The 21,888-nt window shown below is 47.0% G+C and overlaps 1 protein-coding gene across 5 annotated transcripts in view; it reads left to right on the top strand.

Annotated features, from left to right (window-relative positions):
* POLD3 (DNA polymerase delta 3, accessory subunit) overlaps nucleotides 1-18,000 on the top strand; it is a 35,863-nt gene extending 17,863 nt beyond the window's left edge. For 3 of the 5 annotated variants that reach the window (XM_019530556.1, XM_019530553.1, XM_019530557.1), the window contains exons 8-12: nucleotides 583-745; nucleotides 2,026-2,138; nucleotides 8,730-8,833; nucleotides 9,720-9,798; nucleotides 15,974-18,000. In XM_019530556.1, coding sequence (XP_019386101.1) covers nucleotides 583-745; nucleotides 2,026-2,138; nucleotides 8,730-8,833; nucleotides 9,720-9,798; nucleotides 15,974-16,179 — 665 coding nt within the window. In that variant the 3' untranslated portion in view covers nucleotides 16,180-18,000. The remainder of the gene's footprint in view (nucleotides 1-582; nucleotides 746-2,025; nucleotides 2,139-8,729; nucleotides 8,834-9,719; nucleotides 9,799-15,973) is intronic. The other 2 variants (XM_019530555.1, XM_019530554.1) reach the window with 2 other exon arrangements.
* The last annotated feature ends 3,888 nt before the right edge of the window (nucleotides 18,001-21,888 follow it).

The raw sequence follows: 21,888 nt of genomic DNA, 5'->3' as shown, positions 1-21,888 counted from the left end.
GGATGAACCTAGTTCAGATGAAAACATTGAAGATTTGACTAGAGTGGAGGTGCTTATCCCTGGGCTGGATAAGACGCACCAACTTGGTCTGCAGGCTTCATCCTGTGTAGAGTTGGTCCACCGGTGTGATCCAGTGCACTGGCCCAGCCCCTCATGCTGGATCTGGCTACATGGTTGCATGACCCTGTGTGCCCGGATCTGGCCATGAACTGGCCCAACACTTCATGCCCACATCTGGCCTGGTGCCAATACAGTCTAGCCCCCAGGGCCATATTATGCTGCCCACAGTGCTTTCCATGAATCCAGAAAATGTGCAGCAGTGGATAACAAATGAATGCCACCACCATTCCCCTGCTTCTAGTTTTTGAGCCCAGTCTTGCAGGCTGATGACATGGCTCCAGGGGCCAGATCTGGGTCTCCATAGACCCCAGGTTGAGTACCACCAGACTAGAACAATGGTGGGGCTTGTGCCTGCTGCTTCACTTGCAGTGTTGTTGTTCATTGCTTGTGCATACTTGCGTTCTTTGCAGTCCGTGCTGATTAATCCATGTACATGCTTCCTTTTGCTAATACTATTCACAGATAAACTCAAAGCCAGCTCTGAGTCTGAACAGGCAAAAGAAGAAAAAGAAGTAACCAAGCCTTCAGTTCCTGCAGCAGAACCAAAATTGCCACCTGCTACAATAGTGGAGAAACCTGGGAAGAAAACAGAGCCTGTTAAAATTCAGAAGAAGGACAGAAAAAGGTACAGCAGTAATTCTCAACGTGTAATTGAGCTGTTTGCTGACAACATGCAGAGTCCCTGATCACATGGTGCTGGCTCAAGTCCTTATTTCCAGCTACCAAAGTTGCATTGAAAGCAGCTAAAACTACATTAAAATTCTTTCCTAGCGTGTCTTTGGCATAAAGGCAATTGCTGTAGATGCTACATGACCATTATATAGTTGCAGATGGGAAGGGACGTGGATCAGGAGTGGTGGCATTCTATGAAGCAGTCTTTCTATTATGTTGGTGTCCCACTGAACAAACTGGGTTAACCATGAGACCAATGTGGTAGGGGTGACTTGGGGGCTGGCAAAAGCCTCTGCATGGCAGTATGGATTTATATTCCAAATTTTATATGTACAGACAGTTTTCAGCACATGGAGTTCTGGAATTGGTGCAGCTGATGTATTTCTGCTTCATAAGACACTGATTTACTTGGGGCTGATGTTCCAAGTAAAATTAAGTGCAGTCCTGTGTTTTCAATCCAACCCAAACTGACAGAGACCAAAAATCATTACAGCTCGATAGTTATTTGGTAGCCTATTAATTGGTGGTCTCGCTTGGTTTGCTGCTGAATTGATATGCACATTACACAGACCACCATAACAGCCAGTGCTAACTAGCCTCCTTGTTGATGGTCTCCTCCAAGAAGCCAAGAATTGGGAAACTGCATGTTGGCAGTGCAGTATAGGGAAGGCTACTTGGTCATACCTGTTCTATGAATGTGTAAAGATCTACAGCCTCCAGTGTTGTTAGTCTGGAATGTCTTGCCAGTACTAAAAAGAAGAAAGAAGCTATTTTATTTTTTTCCAGTAGTCTTTAAAAATGGCTCCAGAAATCTGAGACACTACCTCATAGTCAGTGGCAAGAAGTCTATCAAAAGAACTTCTGAGGGATTCTGTTGGGGACATTAGTTTTTAGAAGGCTGTGTTGTAGTGACAAGATTAGACATACTTTCTTGCCAGGTACCCCCTTGGCCAAGGTAGGTGCCCCACCAAGCAAAGCCCTGTTCGTGCTGATCTGGAGGGATGGTAAAGAAATCCCCAGCGTACAAAGAAGCAGGACTGGGTGAAAAGGATGTGCTTTAAAAAAAGGTGTGAGGGGGGAAGTATGCACATGTACATGTGTGTACATCTGCTTAACCTCATGTGCGTTGTGGAATTGTATTGAGGTATTTAATTTCCTTGAAATCTTCATAACTGTCTGTCATCTTCATAAGTGTACAAAAGGTGATCCTGATCATTTGTTCCTTCATGGCAGCAGAGCAAAGAGGGTAGATCTGTCAGATAATGAGGAAGAGAAAGAGACTGAAAATCTGAAGAAAAAGAGGCGGCGAATCAAGCAACCTCAGTCCGACAGTAGTGACAACGAAGGTAAGAGGGCATGACTACTAAAGGTCAAGGCTACCTGATACCTAATATTCTTTTTTTTTCCAGTTCTGACCATGTTGCTGCTTTAGGCTGTAGTCAACAACAGAGGAAATGACTTGGAAGATTGAAAGGTATTTGTGGACCCAGAATCCATGCAGTTGACTGCTGTTGGCACTGTTGTTTTGTGCTGCAAGCTACCTCAACGTACAAACTTGCAGCCTCAAAATAACATTGGTCTTTGTGTAATTTATCTCAGATCTGGCTCTCTCCTTGGCTGCCATTTGCTTTGACTTGTGCAAAGTAGATGCTCTGATATCCTGTGAAAGATGGAGCACCCTCCTGAGTGTAGTAACTGATCATAACCAGCTTATTTAGTGAGTCATAAATAGGGTACCCCAAGGATCAGTTTTAGGATCTGTATTATTCGTCTTGTTTATAGAAATGGTTTGGCCAACGGCGCTGAAAGCAAGACTTCCAAGAATACAGATAATTAGAGGAACTGGAGGCAAAACAATAGAGCCTGGTTCAGCGAGGTGCTGCTTGTCCTCAGCTCCCTCTGAACTTGATAGGCACTGAGGGCGCACAGAGCTTTACAGGATTGGGGCTATAATGAGGAACAGCGCAGCCAGATTCCAAAGGATTTGGATAATTGAGGTGAGAAATGCCATTCAATGTAGATAACCGGAAAATAAATTAGGAACCGAGCTAGGGAATATGTGTGAAATGGAGCAGGCATCCAACAAGCTGATTGGAAAAGGAACTTGGAGGTCATTGTAGACAAATAATTGAAACCAGCAGTGTAGTGCGCAGCTGCAGAAGGGAAAGGTAAAGCAGGCAGCAGGTCATCTTGGTAAAGGAATGGCATCCAGAACAGTTGATCCTTTTTTGTTTGCTGTATATTGTGCAGTGTTTCAGGATTATCCATGAAATGGACAGGGACTGTAGTTGAAGCTAGAAGTGGGACAGACCCACTTAGATAATTTTGTTGATCTCCTTGCCAAGGCAGGACTGCTTTTGTTGTTCCCGTTCTGTCCAGGCTGCGTTTAAATGATTGGGCTTCCATCACAACACTTCTCTTGTGAAACTGTTCCACAGACTTGTACATCTCTGGGGCACTTGTTCATGACCATCAGTATTTTAACTTTAGCCCATTTTAGGTGCAGCTTCTTGCACTGCCACAAAATAGATAGGCTAAATGGGAAAAGTAAAATTGGCCCAACTAGTCCCTTGAGCATTTTTATTGCTCCTCTGAAATTCTGTATCTGGTCAGTATTGTTCTGATAACTAGGGTGAGCAGAGCTGAATACATTATTTTGATTTTGAAGTAGAGCCTGGCAGAGAAACCATTGCATTGCTGTGTATCTGTAGCCCACACTTTCATTAGTTCTCTTTTTGTCTGTCTTGTCCTGTGGCACTGCAGGATCATATTTGCTGTGTACTCTGACTCATTTTTCATTGTGGAGAGCTCTTTGGGTGTCTCTTGTTGAATATTTGCCTTGGATCATCTGCTGAATGCAGTATCCTGGGATTTCATTTGTCTTGGGACTTGTCCCAAGAATGAAGACGTTCTCTTCTTCTGGTCCTGGCCTCCATAACTTGCTCTGAATTGTTCTCCTTTTGTTTTTATCTTCTGTTTATCTTTTCTTACTCTAAAAATGGTACCAGCAGACTCTCTTCATTAAGTTGGGAACATAAGAATTGCCACCAAGTCAGATCAGCAGTCCCTCTGCCCCACTATCCAGTATGACTATGTAGTTTGTGGGCATTGTAAATAGTCCTGGCATACTGCTGTTTCCCTTCCATCCCCCACTCCAGTTCACTGAAATCGGTCACATCCACCTGTGTTACAGGAATCATTTAATTGGTGTGAGTTGTTCTTAGATTATGAGCCTCATTATTCTTTTGTTCTTTAAAATGCAGCTTTTTCTTTTGTCTTCTGTTTTTGCTTTTTCAGCATTGAAATAACTGAATGATTTGAATTGAAAGACTAGCCCTGCATTGCCCTGCCCTGCTAATTTAAAGGCTACTTAAGCCCACTTAGGTATAACTTTTTTGGATTCAAAACTGTTTAAGCACAGGGCCTTCTATAAATAACAGGTTAAAACAACAAAGCGGGTTTGGGGGTTTTTTTTATTCATTGGGGTATTTGGATAGGAACAACATGTGATCAGCAATAACACATAATATATATTCAGTATGAATTAACATAAGAACAAAAATACATTTTTCTCCAGTACTTTGTGAATCCAAACTCCTTCTAATTTAGTTTAAAATATAATTGCTCTAAACAATGTCATCATAAGTCCTTTTTCAGACTAGGCCTTGTCTATGTAACTGGGTTAGCCTTGGTTCAGCTAAGCCCTTGTCTGCACTAGAAAGATTTGCTGTCTTGGCAAGACTCTCTCCATTGTATTTGTAGTTATATCAGTATAAAAGTGCCAATACCAGCATAGTTCATTCCAGTACAGGAAGCAAAATCATGCTCAGAGTAGTCATCAATGGCTCAATGTCAGACTGGAAGGAGGTGTGAAGATGAATTCCCAAAGGGCCTTTTCTAGGTCCAGTACTGTTCAATATCCTCACAAATGACTTGGAAGACAGGACTGACCAGGTTCGTAGCCAATTTGTGGATAAGACCCAGCTGGGCAGGGCAGCAGGCATTCTAGAAGGCATTAGGATTCAAAGTGACCTTGATATGTTGGAATAGTGGTCTGAAACAAATTGGACCACATTCAATGAGGACAAATGCAAAGTACAGCACTTGGGATACAACAGTTAAATGCACAAATACAAATTGAGGAACAGCTGGCTAGGCTGTGGTAGGGCAGAAACAGTCCTGGGAATTGTAGTGGATTGCAAGCTGAGGATGAGTCAACAGTATAATGTTTCAAAAAAGCTAATAACGTACTATGGTATATTATCAGGAGTGCTGTATGCAAGTCATGGGAAGTGATTTCGCCCCACCTGGCCCAGACGCAGGGAGCAGCCCAGGCCGTGGTGCATATAGCTGGTCCTGTAGCCCCCCAGGAGTATAGCAGGGCTGGGGTGGTGCAGCAGCTGGACTCCACTTCCTGGCAGCTTCTGGTTGTCACTGCTAGTGTTACATGTGCTGCTGGACTTGGCCCCACTGCCCGTCTACCCTTTACCTACCACCAGGAGTGCCAGACAAAAAGGGTGGGCAAGTTCTCCATGAAGACCAGCTGGCACCCCTGCAGGCAGGGCACACTTGGATGGGCAGATGGAATGGGGCTGCAGGCAGGTGGGGAGCAGCATCTGAGAGCATACTGGCAGGTGGGGCCAGCAACAGAGCAGAGCCGGGGTCCAGGGCAGAGCCATGATCTGCTGTCTGCATGTCCTTATGATGGGCACCAGTTCTGTGGGCAAGAGTGCATGGCTCTGCCCTAGGCCCTGTCCTCACACTATCACCACTCCATGATCCCAGGTCCAGCCCCAGCCACATGTCCTGCTCCCCTCCTTCCTGCCTGCAGCCCCATCCCTTCCACCTGGCTGAGCACACTGTGCCCACATGGGTCCCAGGCTGGTCTCCATGAAGACCCCAGGATTGCTGGATGGTGACAGCATAAGGCTAGGGCCGGGTTGGAGCCACTTAGGGAGTTTTGGTGAGCTGTTGTGAAAATGAGTGGGAAGCTCCTGAGTTGGCCTGTGACAGCTCACTAAAACTCCCTAAGTGACCCTTCTCCCCAATTAATTGCCCACCCCTGGTTTAGACAGAGGAAATCCTGCTTCAAGCACGGGGTTGAACCAGATGACCCTTCTCACCTATTTTCTGTTAATACAGTGCTGGGGCCTGGCTGCCTGAACAAATTAATGCAAGAGAAATAGAGAAGTGGAGCTGAAAGGGACCTCTAGAAGTCATCTAGGCTAGCCATCTGCCTGAGACAGGATCAGCCCTATCCAAAACATCCTATATAAATCCACCGTCTAATCTAGCAAATCTACACAGTCAACCCTGATACAGCCCAAGACCTCACACTCTAAGCTACACAGGTAAAGCAGGACTGCAGTGGCCAACATCCTGCTGCTGCAAAGCCTGTTTAAAATACGTTTGGGTGATCCTAGTAAGAGGCTGTGCCCTACATTACGGTAGAAGGCAAAAAAACCCCATAGTCTGTACCAATTTGACAAAGGGGTAAAATTCCTTCCTTACTGCAAATGCAGTAATTGGTCTACCCCTGAGTATACAGACAAGAGCTTTTAGCCAGGAACCTCCAAGTTCTAAGTCCCACCAGGTGCACTGGTACACCCCAGTCAAGATCCCCAGCCTTGACTCCTGTCAGCACCCCAGTGTGTCTGAGAGTGTAGCAGTAGGAGGGAGAAAAGATCATCAGGGGATCTGAAAAAAACTAGAAGCATGGGAAATGCCCACAGTAGAAGATAGGCATAGCTATGCATAGATCATCGCCAACCAATAGCTGTCTAACCTTGCCTTGAACACCTCCAGTGATGGAGAGTCCACAACCCCCCTGGGCACCTATTCCGCTGCTCCCTACACTAAGAGCGAAGGAGGTTTCCTGAGGTCCAGTCTAAGCCTACTTTGCTGCAACTTCAAGTCATTGATCTGTGTCTTGCTCTCTCCAGCAAGAAAGAAAAGAGAGAAGAGAGAATATGGAACCGGCCCCACTCATGGGAGCCACAGATGCTCTGACTTGGGGAGAAGAGCTGGAAAGCACTGTGCCAGGAACTGAGGTTTGGGGTTGCGTTTTGGCTGAGGCTGAAAACAGCCATGCAGTCTCAAACAGGGTAACATAATGGAGAAAGCTTCAGCACCCTCTGCATAAGGAAGGCCAGGAGCTAATGTTTTTTCCCAGTATATTTTTTTTTCAGATTCCCTGAAGAAGCCACTGCTACTCCTCAATCCTGTTTTTACATAACCCCATCAGTAATAGGTTGAGTTCTGTGGCAGGCCGTCAGTGAACGGCTCAGACTCTACATGCAAGTCTTTTGGTTGGCAGGCTGGAAAGACCCAGTGGCTGCCACCGCTGCTGCCACTTCTCCCAATGGCAGCATGATGAGAGCTCCCGCCACTGAATATCTGTAGGTTGGTCAAACTGGCTCCCTTGTGTGCCACAGTTCGCAGCCTCTTGCTGTAAGTCATGAAGATGTTCAGCTGTCTGCAGCTTCTCACCCTACAAAGCCCAGCAGTGAGCGTAGTCCCTCCTCAGCAGCAGGCATTTTCAGAAAGGGTTAGTTACCCGCTTCTGGTTTGTGTGTGACTCCTGCCAGATGCCTCGCTACTGCACCTCCCTCCCAACAGCGGGCATGTTCTCCCACTCGCTGTGTGCATTTCTGTGCCTTGCTTGCTGCAGTAGTTAGGAGGTTGAATCCTTGTTCGAAGAACATAATTTATTGTTTAGCATTGGCAGCCAACCGCTGTTTCACTTGAGCCCTGCTTAACCTTCGAAGGTCAGTTGGCCGCACGCCTGGCACAATCATAACTCTTAGCGCTGACCTAATCGGCTGGGGTAGTTATGGATCCAGCATTCACGTTACAGCTACGCTATGAATACTGCTCCACAGCCAGCCGAGGCAGAGAGGCGGTGATGCCAAACAAGCACTCTGGTTTGCACCCCCGGTCCAACAGTTTCAGTGTTCTTAAGCAATAGGTCAGATGCATTTCTCTTCCCCCCACATTATTTGCACTCTCTCTTTGTTCAAAGCCTCCCATGACAGCAATTTTCACTCCATTGGAGGAGACTCTTTAGAGCCATTTAAGTCAGGACCGAGCTGGTTTAGCAAAACTAGGCCCCTCTCCTCTGCCTGCATGCCAGTACGCTGCAGCCTCCCATCTACTCACAGCCACCTCCACATCTTTCACAGTGCTGCAAGCCTTGGTAATTTCTCTCTGATCTTGTGTGGCTAAGCCATGAGACATCAGTGCTGTCTCTGCCCTATCTAGAATCACAAGACTGTGTTACCACTAGTTCTCTGGTACAAAGCTGTAAAAAGTTTCATGGCATAAAGAAATCTACTTGTATAAAGATTACACCAAGGGCAGGGTGCCTCTCTTTAGAGTTAATAGTAGAAACTTGCACTGAAATTCCTTTTAAATCCATGATAAACAGTGTCCGTCATAGCACCCATGTGAGGTAAGCCTAGAATTGATTTTACCAGTAGGAGAAGAGCTAAGTAGTTTCATGCCAGTCACATGTAGATCTAAGTATGTGGAGTCTGGAGTCCTGGTTCCGAGGTCCATGTAGCCTCTGAGCAAGTCACGTTGCCCCGTAGTGGGCGAGTGACTGAAACAACTGTATAGCAACTAACTGACACCAAAATGTTCCTGATTTGGTGCCTAAAGTTAGTGGCCTGATTTCCCTGCCTGAAGGTGCCAAGGATACTCTTTTCCTTGACAGCCATGGGGAACCGTGGTATACAGCACGTTTTACAGTTGAATTACTCGTATGCCTAGTCATGTTTACATGTGTGCCTGACAGTAGTCTCAACCAAAAAGAGTTTGCACTGGCCTCTGTAATACTGGGGCTTGCTAATAAAATACTTAACAAGTGAGGTGTTAAATGTCAGAAGGCTACAGCAGGACTTTATCCCAAATGGCATCCATATGTCCATTTCTCCCAGCAGATGGCCCAGCGTCTTCCATGTCTCAAGAGGATAGCGCTCCAGCCCCTTCTCCTGAGCCCCCACCGAAGGCTGGGCTGGAACCTGCATCCACTGAGGTAAAGGTAAGTAGTGGTGACAATAGGTGTTGATGTACTTTTTTTAATGACTGTTTCCAAATATCTTTCTAACCTTAAGCCTAGCAACAAGGCTGTGGGGTAGGTCAAGTTCACGTCTCGGATCCATCAGACAAGTCAGTTTGTAGGAGCACGTTATACCACCACCTCTTACCACCACATCCATTTCTGCAAAACTTAAGTGTACCTGTTTAAAAAAATCTCACCCATCGAATTGTGAAGCCATCATTCTAGGCCTGCAGTATTCTGTCTTTGGGTAGAAAAAAGTAATAGGTCTCTCTCATGTCTGTGGAAATTAACAGAGCCCAGGATTGAAGCCTGGATTTGAGCAGAGTACTGCTCTTTTATTATTATTGTTTTGGGGTTTTTTTACTCCTGATGTCCAGATTGGACCCAAGGAGTCATGGGCAGAGCCAGAAGTGGAATTCTCTCTTTTGGAGTGGAAAATACTCGACTTTTTCCCATAACTGCAAGTGTCATGGAGAAGGTAGTGTCTTATTGCAAGTTAGAGCACCTCTGATCTGAGCGATTGTGGGAAGTTTCACTGTAACCCCAGTTCATTTATTGCAGCAGAACCCCAGTAGACCTACACAAATACTCCAGTAACAACTGTGCCCAGGGTAGGAGGGAGGGATCGTTTTTACATTGTTCAGTTTATGTTCTTTCCTTAGGTTTGTCTTGATGTGGAGTGAAATCTTATCTGTTGGCAGAAGGCAGACCACAGGGCATTCTGGGAAGGGGAGAGCAGATTAAAATCAAGTCAGACCTCATTTGAATCACAGGCCTCTGGTTTTTTGACTCCTGGCCAGCATGCTCCTAAAAGCTTTGTATGTGTCCTCTGCCATATCTCTCATGTTGCTTTCATATCCTTCAGGCTTCAACAGGAGGCAAGAAGCGGAAGCGGAGGCGTGTGCTGAAATCCAAAACGTTTTTGGATGATGAAGGCTGCATGGGTAAGACCAGCTCACTTTCCATCCACCATAGCAGGGAGGAGGGACACTATACTGGAGAGTCAGCCAGGTGGTGTTGCATGTTTTACCCTTGGGGAGATGCTCGCTACATCCCTTTGTTTTTCTTTCCCTGGGCTCTGAGGTTTCCTCTCCCCTTCCCCTTCACTCTCCTGAAGGAAGGAGCCAGAGACAATGTGGTGGAATTGTCACCAGCTTTATCCTGCTAATTAGAAAGCATCTTCAGTATTTTTCTTTCATATGTCCTTTTCCTTCCTACAATAGCCAGCCCAAATGCTTCCTTCACTTGTGCTCCCTTTGAAAAAACTCCCACCTTCTAAAAGGTAGCACCAATACAGGGCTAGGTTCAGGGGTACCTTCTGGCTGGCTTGGGTAATCAGAGCATTCCAGAGCTGCCTGGTGTGGGACCTTGGTATAAATGCAGAGTACCACAAGTCAACAAGGTCAGAGCAGCAAACAGCATATTTGGGGTGTGGACCTTTCCTCTTGGGGAAGAGGAGGCTCTCTGTGCTCTGGGTTTGGAGAGCACTGGGCAGGGCGATCCAGAAACTTCTGAATTTTATCCCTGGTTGAAATGTGACTCTGCTCCAGGTCACAGAAGGAATCAGTATCTCCTCTGGAACTATTTCCCTACCCTACAGGAGTGCTTTGAGAAGGAAGTAACTTTTTATAGTGGCAGCTGGTGGCTGGGGAGGCACAGCAGCGGCGGGAGCGCAGTGGCGGTGGTGAGCGAGGATCTCCCGCAGACACCGCCAGCAGCAGTGTCCTTTTTGCAGGGTGTGCACATGCACCCATGTGCACCCCCTGTGCATCGCCTCGGGGCCTTAAAGAGGAAAAGTAGATGCAGGTATTACCATATATTTTTGCATAAAGCATATCCCAGAGTATGATATATACTGTTTTTGAAAGGCAGAATAAAGAAAAAAGATCTTCCCTTATAACTTAGTAGCAGCAGCTAGGAAGCTGAGCCTGCTTATTATTGCTCTTTAGATGCATCTACATGTGCAAATAAGCTCAACTAAATTTAATGTGCATTAAGGTAATACACATTAAGCAATTTTTGGCAGGTGTCTACATGTGCAAGGATTTGGGACTAAAGTTAGTCCCAAGTTCCTCCAGTCCTGCCATGTGCCTTTGTGGCCACTGGGGGAGCTTCAGCCTCCGACCACACGGCTGCCAGCATTTGGGATTAACTTTAAAACCAGGAGAGGTAGCCAGCCTGGAGCTAGGCTAAAGTTAGTGCCGGATCACGTCTACAGGTGCATTAACGTCCTTTAACTAATCACACCTAAATTTGATGCCTACACTTGCAGATGTTAAATTTAGGTTTGATTAGCCTAAGTTAATGTGCATTAAGGGCACACACATGTAGCCATGCTCCCGTAATGCATGGCAGTGCGCACTCCCACAATGCATATTAACACAGCTCATGTACATGCACCCTTTGTGGATCATATGCAGAGTTTCTTTTGGTCACTTAAGCTTCTACCTGATGAAAGTGAAACTGCTGTTTACCTATATTTTTGCTTATTTTGCACACCCCAATCTCCAGCAGGTAGTTAGGGGAAAAGATGCAGGGTTTATATGGGAAAATATAGTATTCATTTGTGGCATTAAGCCCATTATGCATAGTGCCCAATTAGATGAGAAGCTGAGTGTGTCCCATTCCTTTGATTGAGTAGATGTTAGGGAGCTCAAACAGCTCAAGTAGAGGAATGGGTCCCCTGTTTACAAGTTTCCCAGGAACTTTATACGTCTTTCCAAACTCAAAGCTAACACTAAATAACAGGCTAGAACAGTAACAAGTCTCTCATGCTGGATTTATGTCAGAGGGAAATGGGTTTGTCCAGAAACCGGTCTTTGATTTGCCTAGTTACATTAATGGGGTGTTGCACTCCTGTCTCTAGATGAACTGCTAAGACTTTATTTGGAAGGAAGATATTATTAAAAAACAAAACAACCCCCCCAGTTTGCTCCACAACTAAGTGTTCTAATAAGATCCACCTCCAGAAGTCACCACAATGATCTTTTAAAGCTTCTATTCCTGCTTTGCTTTCCCTCTTCAGCCTTTTCCAAATGTATTGGCACTGGGAAGGTTGCCTCCCCTCACCTCCTCAGCCATGAATTTAAATGGTCTCTTGTGAAATGCAGACTTCTGGTTTGCAATGAACATCCGCAACAGTTTTATGGAGGGGGAGTGCAGCCCCCTTGCAGTGCATTTGGAAGAGACTCCATGTTGGAAGGGGAGAGTCAGATGGGACTGCGATGCCAAAGCAAAAAAGTGCACCAGCTTGCAGTCCAGCTTTTACCGACACCATGTTGTCTCGTTTCTCTCCATCCCTTCCTGGCACAAGCCTAGTAATTTTAATGTTAAATATCTTGCAGACCTCTCGGGCTGATATAAAGCATTGTAATCGCTGAAATAAGAAATTCATACTTTTTTTTAAAATGGTTGAAATAAGCCTGAAGAGAGCAAAGAGATCCTTCCTTGAACTCCTAATGTTAGCTGCTACCTGCCCAAAAACTTCAACAGTTAGAAAGTCCAGTACTTTGAGGTGTTGCCCTGAGCGATGTTGAGCATCTGCAATGTCTAACTGAAGTTGGTGGGAATTGTAGGTACTGGGCATCAAGTAGGTTCAGGCCCTTAGGATAGTAAGGCATTGGAACAAGCTACCCAGGGAGGTTATCATGAAGGGCTTGTCCAGATGCAGAAGAAAGTCAGCGTTAAGTGTACTGGCATTGCAGATTTAGCAAGCTCATACCTTCATAGCATGGAGTCAGTTATATCGACTGCTCATACTTCTGTATATCAGAGCTTCTTTATACAGCAGAACTTAATAACGCTGGCTTGGTTTTACAGGTAGATTCCTCTGTGGACAGTCTTCCTCCAGTGTAATGTGTGGTGGCTTTGTTTGACATAAATCCTCTCTAAGTGATGTAATCTAAACTAAAAGACACGCCTATGTTGGACGAAGACTATAAAATATAAATGGATACCGCCGAATGAAGCAGATCAGCTGCATGGGGATGTGTCCCAGGTTGGCAGATCCACTTCATTGGGTGAAATGCATATTGCCCATCATTTTGCCCGGTGATCCTGTGGGACAGCAGGCGATGCGTTCCCTGCTTGTGCAGATGTGCCTTGAGTAATCTGAGCTATATCTTTGTAAGTGAGGAAAGCCAGCTCCAGTGAGGACCCAACCCCGAGACTCACCTGTTTGCTAGTCCCAGTCCTGGGACCACACTGGGGTGTCAACATGTGCTTGTGGAATCCAGGCAGGTGTTTCTGGGGACTGCCTCCCTTGGGTGGTTGGAGAGTGCAGGTACCCCAAACTCTCCTGCCTTAAAGCAAACGTGTTAGCCACAAAACAGATAGAACAATTTTGTGGCTACTATGTCACAGCTATACATTTTGGGCATTTGCAACATGACAAGGGACATGGACATCTGTGCGCTTGGCAGCACAAAGGCGACATCTGTTTACATCCTAAGAGTATGTGTACACTGGGTCATATTGGTCTAATTTCATTGGTTTAAATTCACCCTGTGAGTTATACCAGAAAAACTTCTCTGTGTAGATGAGCCCCAGGTCCCAGAAGGATAGGGGGTAGCCCTAAGCTGCTACACTTTTGCATTGATGCTTGAGGCTGCTCCAACATCACTACTCCAGGGATGGGGGAAAATTGCAGCCTAACTGAAGTAGCAGTTTGGCACAAAAGCTCAAGGACCAGGGTTTATTTAACTCTGATCTTGCAAGGTTGGTTGCTTACATCACCTGGGATGTTTTCAGGATTAACAAACTCTTCCTTCCATGCACTCAGCTTGGGCCCAGGCCTGAGAGAGAATTTCGATCCCTGCTTGTGGGAATCTGGAAAAGCATCATTGAAATGTGTACCAGCTTGCTGCAGAAATGCAGGGCAGCAGAGCAAAGGTCCATCTGCAGTTGCTAGGTTCTCTGCTTTATAGACAGCCTCTTTCAGCCTGCTACCTTCTCCAGGGCAAACCCTCCAGAAGTGGCAGTACACAGCTGGATAAATGTCTCAGGCTGAGTAACACTATGCAAAGAGCAAAGGTGCGTAATGAGTCAGCTAGGAATAAAATAGCTCCTTAAGGCTGCTAGATGTGTTTGAATATCCAGTCTCACAAAGGAGCAGGGATTAGTACCATGAGATTAGACTGTATTTCTCTTCACAGTCCTGTATAAAAGGCCTTGTTTGCTTTGATATGTTGATACAACCAAGAGCCAGTTTTCTGGAAGTGGTGAAGTTCAGACGCCTGTAGAAAAGAGGACAGATGCGAAAGAAAAATGGTTCACTGGAAAAATACCAAAAATATTAGTGTGTAGCAGCTGGCTGCTTCTATCACTGGAGTTGACTCCAAATCTATTTTAGTAAGTGTTTTTTTTATAGACCTCAGCCCTCCGGCACTGGCAGCAGTGATGGGGTTGCTAAATGGATCCCTTCCTTAAGACTGATTTCAGATTCCTACGATTTTACCCTTCAGCAAAGTAGTCACGTAGCTAAGTCCACGACTCTCTCTAAATTATTAGAACTTTCCCTCAGAGGCCACCTGAAAGCTGTAATATAGAGAGATGGAGCTCTTTGTCGCATTTCAGAAATGCCATACACTTGCAGCACCTGGTGAGGTCTGATTTCATGTTTTAACCTTACTTATTGTCTGAACCCCAATAAGATTTGTGGGTGCTTGGAAGCTGGTAAAACCAGGGTGTCTGAGTAGCATGTTATCCATAGGGAATGGTGAAAAATGTGCATTTTCACACAGAAGATCTTAGTTGTCATTGTGGGAGCATTTGCTACTGAGTTGGGAGGCAGTCAGTGTCTGAAAACATGGCAGCGGTGGCTTCTCTTGGTCTGCGTGGAGCAGATTGATGCCTTAAGGTCTGTTACAAATTGACCTTAGGCTTTTTTGTAACAAAGTCTTTGCTATTGTTGGCACCCTAAAGGTTGGAGGCATCATTTCTCACTTACAACACACCCCCAAATAAAACATGCACCTGTTTTTTTTGGAGGGCAGAATGTAAAAAAAGCAAACCAACAAAAAGACCCATTTTTCCAGAATCATGGCTGACAGCGTGACAATGTGTCCAGGAAGTGTGGCATCAGGAACTTCCTCATGTGACCAACGGTCTCATGCAGTGATGCACTTCCTGGATGCTCTGTTTCCAGGAGGACTTACTCTGTCACACAAGGATAGGGGCTAGACCCTTGCAAAGCGCAGTAGCAAACCGTTGCCTATTTATGTAAATAGCTCGTTTACATAAATTCCTGTAAATACAGTGTTTTTTCCACATCACAAGCCTCATCGAGAGACTACCAACAGCTTGCTGTGTTGGGCTGAGCGCTGTAGCTTGTGCCGATAGCTCTGGCTGCAAGAGGCTGGATGTAAACCTCCGCCTCTTCAGTTTGCTGAGCAGACACACACAGCAGCTCCCTTGACAGCTGCAGCCTCTCCAGTACTTTTCTTTCTTCAGTCAAGAAAACTGCTTTGCCACTTCAAACATGCACCACAATTTATGTGGGGGGGGCTGATCTAGGCAAAGGCAAAGGCGTGCATTGTATGTGAGAAAACATGGTATATGAAAATTGAGCTGTTGTCCCTCCGATGGATGTGATCGTTTCCCCCTGCACAGCAGAGACGTAGGGAACCTGCCCGTGGTGCGCGTGATCTGTGGATGAATGTGGCCTTGGCTTAAGGACCTAACTCTGGTTCTCCAACTTTTGGAACTGCAGGAACCCCTGACAGGACTTGAGGCACCCCTGCATAGCTTCTGGGAGTTGAGTGGCACCCGATTTGAAAAACTAATGTATAATACCTCCTTGCAGAGAGGCTTGGCAGTGGGGTGGGGGATTATCTAGGCAGGGGCAAGCCTGAGTCTGTGCTTATCTGCTTAATTTATCTGCTGATCTCCTCATACCTTGCTCATACCTCATAGCACCCTTCACAGGATCTGTGCTTACATTGTGCCCCTTCCGCCCATCCCAACCACTCTTTCAGTTGGGGGTGGTTGTTGGGCTAGATGGTTGTTGGTCGGACCTCCTTATGTTCTTGTAAGGGCCCAAGTAGACAGGAGGTTGCTATCCTCCATGAGATCCAATGCAAAGGTTTAACCTAAACTGTTCCTGATGCCTTCCTTTTCCAGTGACCGAAAAGGTTTATGAGAGTGAATCCTGTACTGACAGTGAGGAGGAATTCACTAAAACGAAGCCAGCAGCTCTGCACAGGCAGTCTACGGTGCCTGTGAAGAAGGATCCCAAGGAGGACCGGAGGGGCCCAAAGAAAGGGGCAACCACTGCCAGCAAAGCCAATAAACAAGTCTCCATCATGGGCTTCTTCCAGAAAAAATGAGGTGAACCTCTCCCCTCAATCCCTGGGCAGCTGGGAGATGTCATGTCCTCATTGGAGCAGAGCAGCCAACAGGCTTTCCTGATGTGAAGTATCTTGCTTACCATGTAAGTGAGCTCGTCGGACCGGAAAACCCTTGTATCCGTGGTGCTTGTTTTCAGCCATCTCTACGACCCTGTATAGAAAGCTACAGCTAAAAGCAAACTGGAGACAAATGCTTGGCCGGCGCTTGACTTGTTTACATTCTGACATTTTTATTTTATTTTAAGCCTGGCCTTTGATGTGCTCAGTGCCAAAGCCTGTTTCCCAAGTGGTAGATGGACTAAGTAAGCAGTCATTTTATGACATTGCTTTGAATTTTTTCTCTCCCCTCCTCCCCATTGGTCTAAACCTTCATCACAGTTAAAAGCTGTGATGTGCGAGCGCCCAAGGACCTGTTATCTGTTACCTGACATCTGCTTCAGCTTGCCCTGGATGTAACGGACTTGATTTTCCCCCCAAGACTGGTAAATAGTTTTCTATTTCTGTTTCTTCTAATCTTACGTTGGACGTCGTACTGCATATAAAATTCTCCTAATCTTTTCTTCCTTGAGTACATTCACTGGAAAGTGCTTGGATTTCTAATTATAGACCATGACGTTACTTGTGCTCTGTCACTCTTTGCAAAAACATCATTAAGGCGTCCCACGCAGTTGGATGCAGCGTAACTGGGGGTTGGCCATGGCTGCCTGTGGAAAGGAACTGGATATTCAGCTCTACAAGTGGGTGCCTCGTGACTCAGTGGGGATTGTGTTTGGGGATTGTCACTGTGACAGTGTCAGTGTACCTGCTGGCAGCATGGGAAAAACAGGCAACTCCTTCCTCATTGGCTTTTATTTGTTTCTAATACTGTGGGCACATACCATGCACAATTTAAAGTTGTTTTTCTTCTTTAACTCCAGTAGTCTGTCCGAATGCCTCATAACAAAATATTGGCCCTAAGGAACTCATAACTGATATTGTGCTAAGTATTGAAGTCTAGATTATCTAAAGCAACTAATGAATTCAGGCACCTTTTTAATTCTTGTGTGCCCAGCTGGGAAAATAGGGCCCTTTTGAGGTGCATCAGAATGAGCACCTGGCATGTCCTGAAAACCCGCCCTCAGTTCAATGTCTCAGATGGGGCCAGTTTCCATAAAGGTAAGTAAAAGAGTGAGGGTGTGAACCAGGGAATGTGTTCCGTGCTCAGGCTGAAGGTGTTTTTAGATGCATCAGTAAAGAAGCTATAATTAATCCTGGCATTGCTATAAGACCATTTCTGTTGGTAGATCAAGATGCTGCACAATGGAAATGTAACGCGCCTCCTGACAAACTCCCCCAAATCACCTGCTCTTTCACCTAAACAAAAGCAAATGCTCTCAGCAGCTGCTTCTGCTGCAGAATGAATGGTTTTACTACAATTAGCAGTCTGTAAATTGAGGTTAAGTGATCTGGATTAAAACGGAGAAGCTCCATTTAATTGCTTTAAATACTCCCCCTTCCCCACCCCGGCTTTCCCCCACAGCAGACTGTAAGAAAGTTAGCAATGGGGAGGGGTGAAGTATGGCACTGTATCCATAGACATCAGAAATGGAGCCTGATACCACAAACTGGATGCAGTTTGACATTCTTGGGATGTGTTTTAATGGTGATGGGGGCAGCCTTTAGAAGAGAATGGAAGCCTTGTATTAACTTTTTGTATCTTTTGCAAAAAAATAAGCACTTCAGTGTTTCTATCTTTCTTGTTACCTTTGGAAGTATATTCTGAAGAGTACCATTAAACAATAAAATCCTATAAATGTTTGCCACCTTTTGTTGCTGCTTATTCTGGGGGAATTGTGTTACTTCCCAGTCTTCTCAAATAACCGTTCAAATAAATTTCACCATGTATAAGTAATCTTGGTGACTGTCAAAGGATATGAACAGGTGAATGCAGAGGGAGTTACTAATGAGGCACACACAAGCTGGGAAGTCAGAAGGTGCTCAGAGAGAGCCCCTTTTAATATTTCAGCACTCTGTTGAATGCAGTGAAGTGCTGGGAAATGCATGCATTGGCTTTTCCCTTCCCACCCTAGAGGAGAAAAGGGCATCTTCTGGCTTAGTTACCCCTGTAAGTTCTGAATGGCGTCTTAGTGTGTTTGCTGTCATTCTCCGGTTCCTTGGGTTGGTTCTTGGCTCCACCACCACCACTTCCTTTTACCATTGTTGGTCAGTCCCTTTGTGTGGGTCTTGGCCTGAGTGACTCTAGGAAAATGTGTGGCAACACTCGGCAAGCTGCACGGGCGCCACTAGGAGAGGAATGCACAAATGCGAGTTAGGCCTGTGTTCTGGATACAGCGAATGGCGAGAGTGAGGTGTCTTGGATTAGGATTGCTAAGGTTGGGAACACCTACCACGGCCACTGGGAAGTGCCAGGGTCAGGGCTGGGTCTCCCTTCCCCAACTGACCTGACACGTCTTGCAGCCCAGTGTCGGGCACCTGTGCGAGAGCAGGGTTTGCTGCCAAAACCCTCTCCTGGACTCGGACACCTGAGTTATCCCTTTGGGCACAGGAAAAGAACTTGGTTTTCATAGATTCATAGATGCTAGGGTCGGAAGGGACCTCAACAGATCATTGAACCCGACCCCCTGCCTAGGCAGGAAAGAGCGATGGGGTCAGATGATACCAACCAGATGCCTAGCTAGCCTCCTGCTGAAGACCCCCAAAGTAGGGGAGTTCTTTTCTTTGAAAACCCAGCTGGAGAAGGAGATGGCATCCACTTTGTATGTGATAGCCTAGTGGTTAGAGCACTTCCCAAGAAGCAAGAGACCTGGGGTCTAGGCCTTTCTCAGCCTGTCAGTGTCCAAACTCATCTATCTCTCAGGAAAGTACCCTCACCACCGGGCCTTGGGCAAGGCTTTGCTAAAGGCACCCCACCCCTCCTGCTGGAGCTGTGCCACTGGAGACACAAGTGTGAGGTTGCTGGGGCCAGAGAGAACGGACTGGGAGGGAAAATCACACAGCTGAGGGCACTTAACAGGAGCAGGGTAGAAGACCTGATCCTTTCTCCCAAGCCTGCTTATACCTTTTGCATTAATGTATTGATGAATAAAATGCATAAGCAGTTTGGAAGCAGGGACTGTTACTCAGGCTTCCTTCCCAGGGCAGTACCTCACTGCTGGGCTGCCAAGTCAGGCTTTTTCTCACCCTGTGACTTGGACAACTACCTGCATAGTGGCACAGTTTCAATAAGAGGGGTGAAACCCCCCCCCGAGCCCAGCTCTGTCCAGTCTGGTGCATAGGACACCCCTTGGCGTGGCTGGGGGAGATGTGGGTTTAAGTCCCTTCAGAGACCTGAGGGTATATAGGCCACTGTATGTCATATGGGCCCTGCTTGCTGCTGCTTCAGCTACTTTTGTGAGGATACAGCATCTGGCTGTCGTGCTGTATGTCACACTTGGTACTGTCGGCACATGTCACGTGTATGGGACAGATCGGGGCAGGGGGCTGGGACCTGCCTCTCCCCTGCAGCTCTTTCCAAGCCATATGCCTCGATCACCCGATTGGGGCATGGGGCTGGGATCTGCCTCTGACCTGCACATGGGGCAGGGGCTGGGGAGCCTGTGCCCTGCTCAGCTATGCAAGCATAAAGCTGAGTGGGGAACAGACTGGTGAGCTTGTTCCTAGCTCTAAGAGCTGGGAAGAGAGCAGACAGAGCAGCATAGACCCTCCACGAGACCCTTATCTCCCAGCACCAGCTCCATGACTGTACAGAGCTGGCACTGGGAGATGAGCTCCCAGTCCCCTGCTCCCTAATCGCGATCTTGGAGCAGGGGGCCTTGGAGCATCCTGCTGCTGAGGCAAGGGGACATAGTCCTCACCCAGGCTTCAGCAACGGAGCCTGCCTCAGCAGCAGGCAGCTCCTAGGAGCAGGGAGCAATCTCCTGCCCCTGGTGGACAGATGACCGGGAGCAGATTTGCTCCTGGGCAGGTGTCTACACAAGCACTACTACACCGTTACTAATTGAAAGTAAATTTGCTACTTTCATTTGCAGGTAGCAAATTTACTCATGATTAGTGAAGTTTACTTCATAGTAAGCATGTGCACATGTAAACACACATGCTTATTTTACAGTAAACTATGCTACTGCGCAGTTAAGCGTCTTGTGTAGACGCCCCTCTGAGTCTCAGCTCTCCCGTATATCAGAGTTTCTCCGTTCAGGTCTCCCTACTTCCCCTTGGATACACTTCTCTACCTCATGAGGGTGTCCTTACATATATGTTAAAAATCAAGATAGTTGGATGCTAAGGTGATGGGAGCAGTATGTCATAGCTGGATCACAGTGTATCACAGATAGGAAGTGAGTTGGTTTTGGTTTTTTTCTTCATGCTCGTATGTCTGACCAGCTCTGACCACTCACGTAGGATCCTAGCCACGTTATAGGATCCGTGCACCTCCATCTAACTCAAGAGGTGCACGGTCCTGCTGGGGAAATGCCTTGTTGGACCTGGTGCTGGCCACAGGCGACAACCTGGAGAGGGGGCTGCGGGTGCTCGACCACCTGGGTGACAGTGATCATCGTCTGCTGGGATTCACCATCTGGCGCAGGGTGTCAAGGGCCTGCAGCAAGACAGCCACCCTGGGCTCCAGGACGGCGGATTTCATTGAGCTAAGGATACTAGTCAGGGAGGCACTGAGGTCCTGGAGGGGTAGGGAGCTGGGAGTCCAAGAAGAGTGGTCATTCCTGAAGGAGACAATCCTCCAAGTTCAAAGGGTGACAGTCCCCACACAGATCAAAGTGGGCAAGAGTGGTCAAAGCCCCCACGGCTCACCAAAAGCATCCAGGAATGTCTCCTAGCTAAAAGGGAGGCGCACACCCGATGGCAGGGAGGGGCCATCACCAGGGAGGGCTACACTGCAGTTGCTCAGGGGTGCGGGTGGGGGGTCAGGGAGGCCAAGGCGGAGATGGGACTGGGACTAGCTTCCTGGATCAAGGACAACAAGAAGCCCTTTTTTAAATACATAGCGGGTAAAAAGAAGGTACCGGATAACATGGGGCCCCTGCAGGACAAGCTTGGAAATGTGGTGGCACCAGATGACAAAGTTAACCTATGTAACGATTTCTTTTGCCTTCATTTTTCTGAGCAGGGACCAGGTCATCCCCCCACACCAGGATCCCCAGTGGTCCCAAGGGAGGCGCACCCAGGCCTGGGTCAAAGAGGACCTAGTCAAGGAACGTCTGGAGGGACTGGGCGTGTTCAAATCAGCTGGTCCGGACGATCTCCACCCCCGAGTGCTGAGGGAATTGGCTGCGGTCATTGCAGGACCCCTGGCACAGCTGTACGAGCACTCGTGGTGCTCTGGTGTGTGGGCCAACGTGGTTCCCATCTTCAAAAAAGGGAGGAAGGAGGACCCGAGAACTATAGGCCAGTTAGTCTTACCTCGATCCTGGGCAAGCTCTTTGAGAAAATTATCCAGGTGCACATCTGCAAGGGGCAAGCAGGGGAGTGTATGCTTAGGGGCAACCAACACGGGTTTATTAGGGGCAGGTCCTGTCAGACCGACCTGGTAGCCTTTTACGACCAGGTCACCAAATCCTTGGACGTAGTCATTCTGGACTTCAGGAAGGCCTTCGACACTGTCTCTCACCCCATTCATGTTAAAAAGTTAGGAGATTGTGGTGTCGACACCCATACAGATGTGTCGCCAACTGG

Source organism: Crocodylus porosus, unplaced genomic scaffold, assembly GCF_001723895.1.
Source record: "Crocodylus porosus isolate Cpor-Errol unplaced genomic scaffold, CroPor_comp1, whole genome shotgun sequence".
NCBI lineage: Eukaryota > Metazoa > Chordata > Crocodylia > Crocodylidae > Crocodylus > Crocodylus porosus.
Note: the sequence above shows the minus strand (reverse complement) of the source record. Positions and strands in the feature narration are given on the sequence as shown.